At 41.4% G+C, this 12,491-nt stretch overlaps 1 protein-coding gene across 1 annotated transcript in view; it reads left to right on the forward strand.

The window, feature by feature from the left end:
* LOC112138210 (potassium voltage-gated channel subfamily C member 1) overlaps positions 1 to 12,491 on the forward strand; it is a gene marked incomplete in the record, with an annotated part of 75,994 nt that overhangs the window by 38,831 nt on the left and 24,672 nt on the right. The window contains 2 exon segments of the mRNA XM_024260783.2: positions 445 to 1,306; positions 7,990 to 8,202. Coding sequence (XP_024116551.1) covers positions 445 to 1,306; positions 7,990 to 8,202 — 1,075 coding nt within the window.

The raw sequence follows: 12,491 nt of genomic DNA on the forward strand, positions 1-12,491 counted from the left end.
CTTATCCTCATACCATCAGACAGTCGTGCAAGATGTATATGTATATGCATGTGACAAATACAGTTTGAATTTGAAAAAGACACATATTTCTCTCTGTGTCTCAACAACAGATAAATTAAAGAAGTGTAAACCTACTAACTACTTGCTTCTTCTTAGCAGAAACAAGGCGTAATATTTTTAGGTTATTAATTTACCCATGATGGCAAAAACAAAAAAAAAGCTCTAGTTAAAACGCCTGTCAAACCTCATGGAAAAATGTGCTTCTGGTGTGAATTGCAGGATGCCTCGCGCTCTCCGCTCCACGCCGCTTCTGCACCCAGTGTGAACCTACCATGAAAACTCAAATAATCACACAATCCACACGAGTGAGCATTTACAGGCAGTGTTTCATCCTGACATGGGAACTCTGTAGTGTAAATGGTGTCTTTGTCTTTTGCTCCTCAGATTGTGTATGAAGTCGTCACGGATGGCTGGCTGACGTATGTGGAGGGCGTCTGTGTCATCTGGTTCACTATTGAGGTGATGGCACGTGTCATCTTCTGCCCCGACAAGGCCGAGTTCTTCCGCAGCGCCCTTAACATCATAGACTTTGTGGCCATTGTGCCCTTTTACCTGGAGGTGGCGCTGAGTGGCCTCTCCTCCAAAACAGCCAAAGATATCTTGAGCTTCCTTCGTGTGGTACGTTTTGTCCGAATCCTGCGTATCTTCAAGCTGACCCGGCATTTTGTGGGTTTGCGGGTCCTGGGCCACACTCTGCGGGCGAGCACCAACGAGTTCTTGCTGCTAATCATCTTCCTGGCGCTGGGCGTCCTCATCTTTGCGACCATGATCTACTACGCAGAACGAATTGGAGCTGACCCAGATGACCCCACAGCCGCGGCCCACACCAACTTTAAGAACATCCCCATTGGCTTCTGGTGGGCTGTGGTGACTATGACCACTCTGGGATATGGAGATATGTACCCTGAGACATGGTCAGGGATGCTGGTGGGGGCTCTGTGCGCCTTGGCAGGGGTGCTAACCATCGCCATGCCTGTGCCCGTCATTGTCAACAACTTCGGCATGTACTACTCCCTGGCCATGGCGAAGCAGAAGCTCCCGAAGAAGAGGAACAAGCACATTCCTAGAGCGCCTCAGCCAGGAAGTCCAAACTACTGCAAGCCAGATGCCCTGGCAATGGCCACCGCCTCTCCACACAGGCTCATGGGTAACGTAATTGGGCCAGGCATGGTGGGATCCGGCAGCATGATGGGCACCGGAGACTGCCCCCTGGCACAGGAGGAGATCATTGAGATAAACAGGGCAGGTAAGTGATGGAGCAGATGAAGATGAGTCCACAGTTTGACCAGAGTCAATCAAAAGTCTGGTCTTTAACCTCTTGAGACCTGGCGTCCACGTGCGAGGACATGACATTATGAGGTTATGTTACCATTCTATTTAACTTGAACCCTGTGACTACAAATGTAGTGGGTTAACTCAAATATGAGCCCTGGTCTTAAGAGGTTAAATTAGTATTATGCCATTTTTAGACAAAATAAACAAAAAAAATGTTGTTTTTTAGGACATAATTTCTGCAGAGTGGCAGGAGTTTATTAGAAATGAAGTCTGAGTTTGGGGTGGAGCAGAGCAAAGAGCTTGTGACCTGCCCAGTGTATTTTTAATGTCACTACAGAACTCTTTTTCAAACTGCATTTTTCGTCAGCTCAATTTGGTCAAATAAATACTCAGTAGTACAGTTTGAATCCAGATTTATGTCTTTTACCATAAAACTGCCACAAGAACATGTTAAAACACCATTTTCATTGGAGTGGATCTTTAAGAAACAATAACTGTCTAAAGTGTGATCTGTTTCTAGAAATGCTGTTTTCAAATACTAAACAAATACCAAACTAGAATCTAGAAACAGACTAAAGCCCCATAAACTGGAACGGTGGGTCTTTTATGGGCCCAACTCCCTCGCCTTGTATCATTTTCGTCAGCTTTTAGAGTCCAAACCTTTTCCGAAGAGGGGCAGATTTGTTGAGGTTTAAATGTGTGAGAGCCAACCATTCAGCCTGCTTTCTTTAAACTCTGATTATAACATTAACTGAACTATCTGAAGAACATTTTCTTGCTTTTCATTTCTTCAGACATAATCATGCGTTTTATCCAAATTTGTGAGTGTTGTATTTGAAAATCACTAACAAAGTAAAAAAAAGGGCTGTCTAGAAGGAAACATTAAATCTGGATTCATATGAAATGATACATATTATTCACGATAACATTTTTACTGTAAACGTTTAATTGTAAATCAGGCCAACAGGAAGACAACACAAATTGTTATCATATTTAGAAGTACAAAACCCAACAGTTTTCATCAAAAAAACACAGAAAGTTCATTTCGTTTAATTTGAGATGTTTAAAATGAGCAACAAAGTGTGACAGAAGGTTGACAGTGGCTTATGAGGAAATTTAGCCAATCATGATCAAGAAATCGTACACAGAGTGTTTAGATAGTGCTGGGAGTCACATATTATTGACACTATGACAGGAACCTGTGGCCCGGTAGAAATTTGAATGTGGGCCACATTTGGCCAGCAAGACTTCAGGTTTACATCGTTTTCTTTTTTTTTTTGTCTTGCAACAAGTTCACCTGAACTATGGGGCCAAATAAACTAACACTGATGTTCCTGAGAGTCAGGGTCACTTCACCCTGAATGGTTAAAGGGAATAAATGACACAAGAGCATTACGCGTATGAAAAAGATGATTTTACAAATGTAAGAATCACAGTGTTTGATGCAGAACAGAGTAAATGTGGTCAAATGATGGGGGAGTGTGAAGGTGGACAAATCAACACTTTTAGCTTCAGCCTTACAGTCAGGTTGATCATTACAAAGATTAGTCATTTTTTAGGGGCCCTGATTAAAAATGTTGAATACATTTGGTGTTAAACTTTTACCTTTGCTTTAAAATATTCTGTTCTATAGTTTTCTGTTCAAAATACCTGTTAATTTACAGACAGTTGCTGTTTATTTTAAGTCTCGGCCCTTGAATGGTTTAGGTTTGGGATGTTTAAACTTCACTACAAAGAAACGGGAGAAACTCCAGCTGTGGTGTCCAGAAGTTTGCAGATCACTGGAATTACTCGGGTTTTTATCAAGATTTTAGTTGCAATGCTGCATAACATTCAATATAATGTTGACAAAGATAGTTAATACATTTGTTAAGCTTGTAAGCAGTTTATTAATATGACCTCTGTAGACAATGTTCTCACTTTAGATGCTAATTATCTTACTAAGTATGTTAAAAAACCTCATCAGGCTTAGTGTGCTAATAAATGTCTTACCCTATTAACACATTAATAATGGTTGTTAATGTGTTAATAAAGCTTGTTAAGGAATCTTATGATAAAGTTTTACCAGATTTTCTTTATTGTTGAGATGTAAATTTCTAAATTTAGTGAAAAGGCTGGTTTTTGGGGGGGGAATAAAGCTGAAAACTTCAGTCAGCTAAAAAAAAAAAAAAGGTCAATTTTGATTTTAAAAAATAGATAAATAAGGGAAATAAATATTCAATTGTTAAAAAAATCAAAAAACAGAAAAAAATGATATAATGGAGACACGATGTGTGGTGAATTTGCTTTTTCTGGAGTACGTGGAGACTGACCTGCTTTTCTTAAGCTCTTAAGCTCGTTTAAATTGCACCTAAGTGCCCCAGGTGAAGGTCTAGTTTGACTGTAGCAAGCATTAAGTCAGCACCTTCAGGAAGGTGTCCTGCAGAAACTGGTCTCCTTCACCACGAGGCAGAACTGAGCCTGAGGAGTTGAGGTCATATAATCATGTTCAGACTCACAATCTGCCTCTCTTATATTAGGGCCAACAGTCGTTTTACAAAACATTTTCTGCATGTTTTTTCACTTCTTTCACATTTTTAAAAGTAGACACAACTATTACATAATTGCTTATTTCTCATTTAACAGTACTTTATTTTCACCTCATTTGAAGACAGTCTACAGACACATTAATAGAAATTCTCTCTGATTTGACATAGTTTTATTCACTCATGTTCAGTGTAAAGCTTACTAGATACTGTAAATTTAACATTCCATGTATTTCTAATTATGTTACAGCTTCAAAAGATAATAACCCCAGTTATAAATATTATTCGGTGAAAGTAAAAATGCTGACTAAAGGTTTGATCTGGGCGCTCAGCTGCTGTATCTGCTGTTTCTGACAGATTTCCAAGCTCTAAATAACTTGCTGATGTCCTCGTTCTTCTTAAAGTGGAGTACTTTAAAAATAGATTTTAATTTATGATAGGATGAAAACATGGGGAAAAAAAGTTTAACTTTCTCTTGATGTACGTTTACGTCATTGGCTTTTTTAAGGTGCACAAGGAGAGAGAGGGCGGCAGGATCTAGAGTCACAAAGTGATCACAGACGTCTCATCTGTGCTTTAGTCTGTGTCACAGATGTTCATGGACATCCAGTTGAGAAAGGCTGTTTTGCAGGTTTCCAACAAACCCTATTGCAGGGGTCTATGTACTACTAAGCAATATCTTCTGCATGCATGCAGGACATTTCCATGCTTCTTGGTTGATAGCTTTGTATTTGCTTTGTGATGTTACAGCTTAATTTATGCTTAAAATTTTTGCTATTGTCGTTGGATCTGGTCGTTAGAAAAGCCCTTAGCAACAGTTGTTAGCGTCGTTAGCTCCTGTCATTTCACAGGACACTCAGAAGATATGGCTTAGTAGTACATAGACATGAACAAATGTTCAATAAACTTGTTCAGTCGACATGAACAATAGACCAAAAACACATTTTGGGCACAAATGGAACCCCATACAGCCCAGCCTCAGCCAGACTCTGCCTTCAGTGACCCCAAGATGAACTGACTTTGAGAACCCTGGTCTATAGGGTGGGGTGGGGGGCAGAATTTTTTCCTGGCCAGTTTAAATATTGGATTTGTCACTGGTTGAACAGCTTTAACTCCATATGTCTGCACTGAGATCATTATTATTTTTTATGTAACCATTACTTAACCAGGGCAAAAAAATCCCATTGAGATCCACTGATCTCTTTCCCAGTGAGTCCTGGTCAGGAGGGAAAAGTTACACACACCCAGAACATGTCATAGAATTAAAATACGCTAAAACATAAATAAATATGATTAAATTAAAACGAATAAAACAAAATAATTAATTAATTAAAAACAGCTACAGGTTAGTGGAGGTGTCTGTAACCTGCAGCTCCAGATCCACATGTGTCTCTTTTATCTCTCCATTGAGGCTCCTTGACCAAACATAAAATAAGTCATGGAGACTGTTGATCCAGACATGTCGACCGTCAGAGTCAGCAGCTCCTGATAATGACTGTCTAACCAAAACTACCTAAAGAAAACAAATAAACAAAGCCTGAAAACTAAGACTACCAAGATCCAAACTAAAATAAAATAACAAAATCCAGCAGAGTAAGACTGATGAGGACAAAGAGGAGAAAAAGAACAAAAAAATAAATAAATAAAAGAAAAATAAAATAAATTAGCATTTTTTAAAGTAAGAATGACTTAATTTGCATTTTTTTTTAGATTAGTTCAATTTTTAAATTAATAGCTAAATATTGATGCAAAAATTATGCATAATTCATATTTATTATTAAATAAAGAAGGTCATGAATACAAAAATAAACGTCTTAAAGGCTAAAGTAAGACTATGCAGCTCCTATAGGTATTGATCAGTAGAAAACAAGCCCAAATGTCTCTTTTACAGTTAAAGGTTGCCGACCTCTGGGTTAGTGACTTCATTTCCAGGTCCTTCATAACATCAACCTGTGGTAAAGTCATGAGCTTTGAAAGTTGAATTGCTTTTTGCAGAAAGTTCCAGTCTGTAGGTGTCTTATATTGAAAAGACATCTTTCTTTTTTTGATTGCCTTCAGTGATGAGAAGCCTTGTTACTCCAGTGATGCCGTCCCGCACCATCACACTCCCTCCACCGATCTACCTGTGTGTTTTATGCTCACTTTGACCCCTTAATTCTATTACGAATTTAAGCTCATGGCTGAGCAAAATGACAGCTCTGACACAAGAGGCTTCCTGCTGCAGTCTGTCCAAGCTGTCAGTCAAATTGTTATGAATTGATACATTTTTTAAATCTTTTTAGTCTACACTAATACTACTAAAATCCATTCAAGCCTTTGAGGGTTGGATCACACAAATTAGAAGAAAGACTGAGGACATCTGGTGGCTAAATACAGTCATAACCAATGAGATCTATCACTAGAGATGGCACGCAGGCTTTTTACTATTGTCCAAGATGTGTGAAGAGCGACGCCATATTGGAATGGTATAAAAACAATGGGATATGGCTTAGCAGACACAGTAAAATGACTATAACATGCTTAATATTGGTCTCTCTAAATACTCTAAATAAGGCCCAGGTCATGGTATAGGTATTTTCGTACTAAGTGCAACAAATGAACAACATTTCAAGCTTTTATATAATAGATGCGTTGTTATATAGGAAAAGCAACGGTGCAGGGTTGTGATTTTACTCAAATCTACGCACGACTGTCACAAACAGGCAGACAGCTGGTTCCACGTGCAGCAGGTTTGTTAGTTCAGGCAAAAACTAGGCAGAGCTAAAAGTCCACAAAGCTAAATCAGAGTCAGACAGGCAGAAGTCATCAACGAGCATGAAGGCATCAGAGAAGAGACTAGAGTAGTCAGAGAACAGGCGAGGGTCAGGGCAGGCGGCAGGAAAACAGAAGATCAGGTCCAGAATGAAACGCTCTCTGTAAGGAAGGCAGGGTGGCATAAACAATACTTTGAACAGAATTAGGTTCTGTGTGCTCCTTAAGAAGCAGGTGGGTGATTGTCTGATTGGAGTCAGCTGAACAGCATTGAGGAACTGTGCGCTGGGGCTGCTGGAAGATGCTGGGAGATGGGCAGAGGGGTAGACGGAGTGCTGACTCCTGACACAGACTAAGCTTTACAAAAACTGTTAGAATCTTCAGTTTGTGTTTATAAACTGGTTTGGCTTTAAACACTAGCGCCCGTTATATATGGGCCAGTCCACACCCAGGTCGGCGTGACACGGTCTCAGCACACTGAGAACAGTGCAGCCTGGTCGACAGCTGCACCGGTCCTGATGGTCCCGCAGACGGAAGAGAAGGTTCAGTGAGACCTCCATCCACGGGGAGGAGCAGCAAGGTGCGAGCGGCGTTAGCTTTAAAGTACGCAGCGGCCGGGACTTCTTATCAAGCTGGAGCCAGTCGCGACGCAACACTGCAGGGTCAATTTACCAGGCAGGGGCGGCAACGCTGGGTTGGGGGCTCCCGTTCTACAAGTGCATCCAAACCAGCCTTTATCTGAAGGACTCGAGCACCAACGCAACAGCGGGCAGGCGGTCTTTCATAGGACACATTTCCTACTCCGTCCACTGGGCCCAGTGGTGGGCTGTTCCCTCTTCTCTCGCCACTACTGAGGAAATCCTGGTCGTCTGCTCTGATCTGATGTCTAACACACATACAAATGTCACGGTCAGCCTCCACAAAACAAAAAAGATCGATGGTCCTGCCAGAAAACGTAAAATCTTAGTCTAAAGCTGTCATTGACTATGAATAGGAAAAGTTCTCCTTTATCAGCTGACAGTAATAATTTACTAGTGAAAAGTCACATTCTAGTTTTTACAGATCTGTTTGTACAGTTGTAACACAGCAGTAAACAGACCTCTATACCATTCCAATATGGCATCCAACTTTGTGTACGGAACAAGCTAGCATGTCATCTCTAGCAATGTATTCCTCATTAGCAATAACTATATCTTAGAACTGGTTTCAAATGGTCAGCTCCACTGTTGATGTTTCGTCCCGTGTTAAGTGTGATGGGGTGGTTCCGTGTGGTCCAACCACATGGCCTTTGTTTCCTCCCTGACTCCACCAGTCAGTACTGACTCTGCTCTTCCTTGTTACGCTGGCCGTACACCCCATCCAAACCACCTCTTGTCAGACTCCAAGCAGAACGGTGACGCCGCAGCGAGCGCAGCAGCTCTGGCCAACGAGGACTGCCCCACCATCGACCAGGTCCTGGGAGACGAGCGCAGCCCGGCCACCGGGGGCCTGGGCTCCAACACCAGCCGCGAGCGCTACCCTCACGACCGCGCCTGCTTCCTGCTGAGCGCCGGGGAGTTCCAGCGCACCACAGACGGGAATGTTCGCAAAGGTAGGAAGGAGCAAGGAAAGGGGGGGACCGCACTCACAGCAGAGAGCTTTTATTTGATGCTTGATAACAATGTGAGGTCATCACAAACATCCACATTAAGCAGATGAAGATACAAATGATATGTTTGGAAATGAAAACCAAGTCTATCTGAAACAACATTTGGCTCGTGTGAAACTGTGCAGGGTAAAGTCAGCTTAGAGCTGAGGATTCAGATTCTGCACTGAGGTGGATAAATAGACTGTCATGGAAGTCGCATTGTGCTGTTTGAGTCCTAAAAGACAGTCGAGAAAGAGGAATTCCTCTGGAAACGCAATGTTTATGAATGCAGGTCCTTAATGTCTCTTCCACTTGTCTTAACGAAAAATATATATATTCATTAATTCCTTTTGTCATCTTAGAGTCCAAATAACTCTCAAATCCTGAAAGGAAACTCATGTTTCTTCCTAAAATTACAATCTGCTTGGATTCTGTTTCCATTGAGGTATTAAACCATTATCATGGTAGGTCAAATATCACAATATCAGCACTGACTGATCTCCAAAAAACGATTTTCTTTGGCGTATCTCCAACCACTCATAAGCCTGACTTCATTCACATCTTTTTTACACCAGAAACACAGAAAATCCAAAGATGTTTGAATAGAAAGAAACTTAACTTCTAAACTTTGCCTAAAACATTTGTTTCTAATCCACAGGCTCCCAGTTGTATTTAAGTTCATGTCCAAACTGAACCAAGACAAGTTTGTTGATTGTTTGATAAAATTCTGCTTTGCCAAACTTCATTAGCAGTTGGATTTTTAAGGTATTAAATTTCTACCAAACGTCTCCCACAAGCTTTTATCAAACTCCATGAGCGCAATGAACGTTCCACAGGCGCCATTCTGCCTCCATGATCGCTCCTGCAGTCCTGCTCGCTCGTGGAGGCATTCCTGCGCGCAAAACAACTCCTGACGAGTTTGTGTACAAAAACCAAAACAGAAGCCTGCATGTGATCAACCACTTCTCTGTTGGCCCCGCCCCATTACCATTGCTAGGGCAATACTGACGCCATAACTGGATCCATGTATCATTTGTTTTTCAAAGTAAAATAAATTAAAAAATTAAAATAAAAAATGACTTTATCATAAAATTATAATTTTCTAAAGTAATGTAGAGAAACAGATCAATTCTTTGTGTTCCCATTAAAATAGAAAACGGAGCAAACAGAACTTTAACATTCAATATCTTAAGATTTCTGACAACCAACCTACTTCAGCTCCACCCAGAATGAAGGTTTAAATTCCTTTTGTACTCGTTCCTCTTTTTGTGTTTTCTCCTCCCAATGATTGACCACTTTTTTAGAAAAAAAAATTAACTTTTATTGTCTTTGATTCATTTTTCATTTTTTAAAAATGGGAGCATCAAAAATGGTTCTTTTCGAGAGTAGTTCAAAACAATGATGAATAAATAAAGCAGTCCCCTTTCTCCTCTTTTCATTTTTAGTTTTAATTTCAAAAACAATAAAAAAAAAATACAGTAAATTAAAGAACTTAAACACTGGAGCTCCAGCGTTAAAGGGTTAAAAAACAGGAGCGTCATTTCTGAGGTCTGTATTCTTTTTTGGAGATCATAATTTTATTTGTCTGCTTTCAGAAGATGTTTGTCAGCAACATCCCCCTGAAATGAAATAAAAGATGTTTGAAGGTGTTTCCAATCCTCAATATTCAAACTGTAAAATAGAGATGATAGTTCAAAGTCTTACGTGAGGTTCACACTGGACGTGGAAGCGCCGCGGAGCAGAGTGAGCGCATCATCTCCACTCTCCTGCAATTCACACCAGACGCACATTTTTCCGCGACGGTCGACAGACACTTCTGCTAGAGCTTCTTTTTGTTTGTGTGTATGTTGTGATTGTGCGTTTATTTTCATCTCTAAAGTCTGTTTAGATACAAAAACATGATCACCTTTGTCAATCTCTGTGTTTTATTGTGAAAAATTGGTTATATTTAGAAAATAAACCAGATTTTCTCATGTTTGTTGATGTAACTTCCTGCCAGAATTGACACGGATCGCTCGTGGCGCATGCACAAAATAAACCAGACGCCAAAACAATCCGTGAGCCTTCCGCGGAGGACTGCGGCGCTCCACGTCTGTGTGAACCACACCATAGGTTAACAAGGGCGCCGAATGGAAGCGACCTTCGTTCCACGCCGCTTCCGCGTCCAGTGTGAACCAGGCGTGACTCATTTGACTTGTTTCATTCTTTCTCAGTTGAAGCAATTAGTCTTTCTGTTTCTGGTCATTTTGGAAAAATGTGATAATCTTAAAATGTAAATTAAAATAATAATTACCAACTTGAGAATGACATCATTTGACAGTAAATAACACTTCCAACATGGTTTGAGGATAAAATAGTTTGACTCTGTGTTCATCTTCTGTACACTGATGTCACTGACTGTGTGAACTCTAGTGTACAAATTCAGATCAGATCCGGCCAGAACCAGAACTTTCTGTCCGTCGGGGTCACCTGAAGGCCGTGAAGAAAACAGCTTCTCCGTGATGTGTGCTGCTTTTGTGTTACTGTCTCCCCAGGTTGTGTCTTGCTTGTGTTGGTGGGCTCTTGTCGGTCTGTGTTACACTGTCATCTTTTGTGTTTCTCTGTTTTGTGTTTTCTGTCTGTGTGTGTCTGTGTGCAGCTGTCTTCCCCTCCTCTTGCTCCTCTTCCACTTCCTCCTTCTCCTCCTCACACCCGGTCTCTTCTCACTCTGGTACTTACAGATAGGGTAAAGCTCCTCCGAGCCGGTGCCGTCACTCTTTCTCAGTTTGGAAAGAAAAACACAAACTGTTTCCAGGCTGTTTTTTTTAATGTAAAATCTGGTAAATAATGAGATTATTTTGGTGAAAACCAAATGTGTAGCCATCTTAGATTAAAAATGAATTTCACTTTGGCAGCTGATGACATGACCAGGAACAGGACTGGCCACAGGGCATTTTTACTGGGGGGCCATAGTGGGAGGGGCTTCACAAGAAGAAGAACATCTACATTTCTCCAAACAAAACTTTTCATCACTAGTCCAGCCAAACTAAATAAGCCTGTTCTGACCCATCAACAGGCTGGTGAACTGTCCAAGGAACACTCGACCCACACCCAACAGCAGCTGGGATAGGCTCCAGCATCCCCACGACCCTCTTAGGAATTAAGCAGGCTTTTAATAAATGGATGTTTTGACCATAGATCAGGTTAAAAACTGATTGTGGACATAATAGAACTTGACAACAGTTCAGAAAAGTTTATTTTCAAAGGGACACTTCTACCCAAACTCCACGGTTGTCCCTGTCTCTGGGTCTGCTGCGTTTCCTGGACTGTCTTCCTGGCTGTGGAGCCTTCATGCTGAGGACTTCAGCGCTCCATCCAGCTGAAGCTCAGCTCCATGCCATCAATGCAGCAGCTCTGTTTTCAGCATCTTTCATACTCAGAAATGCAGAGTGCGCTGTACAGGGTTTAGAATGAATTAATCAAAAAAAAAAAAAAAGTCAGTTATTTACCAGTTTTTCCAGCCTGTAAAATTGACCAGATATAAAACTAACACAAAACATTTTGGTTCACAATGAAAAGGAAGAACAAGAAGAAATGTTTGACACGTGCCAGAGTGACAACAGCCGTTCAGCACTGGTCAGCCAGTGGTCGTCTGGTCACTCAGTTCGCTCGTCTGAACTGAGCTCACATGGGTTTGCACAGCCGTCAGAGACACACGTCTGATTTGAGCATCTGTTCCAGTCAACTCAGAAAACTTTTGTTCTGACATTTTTCATGAGCAATCAGACTCTGTGGGGCTGCAGAGGAACACCCACTGTTGAGCTGTGAAGCGGTCGGCCCGGTCGCCAGAGAGGTCCACACTTCTGTAAACCCATCAAACATGAGGGGGTACACGGAAAGCACTGCTGGGCATCTCCACACAGCAGGACAAATGAAGTCGGTCTCCTCCTGGCAACTGGGTCGACCAGAACTATCTGGCTGCTTGTAGAAGAGCAGAAAGCAGCGGCGAGGCAGGTGGAAAGATTAACAGAGAGATAGACAGATAGACGGACAGACAGACATATGGATAGACGGATAGATAGACAGACATACTGACATATGAACAGACAGGCCGGATGGACGGATGGATGGATGGATGGATGGATGGATGGATGGGTGGGTGGATGGATGGACAAAAAGACATATGGACATTAAGATAGATGGACAGAAAGAAAGACATACAGAGATATAGATAGACAGGAAGACATAGGGACAGAAAGATGGATGGATGGATG

Source organism: Oryzias melastigma, unplaced genomic scaffold (genome assembly GCF_002922805.2).
Source record: "Oryzias melastigma strain HK-1 unplaced genomic scaffold, ASM292280v2 sc00323, whole genome shotgun sequence".
Taxonomy (NCBI): Eukaryota; Metazoa; Chordata; class Actinopteri; order Beloniformes; family Adrianichthyidae; genus Oryzias; species Oryzias melastigma.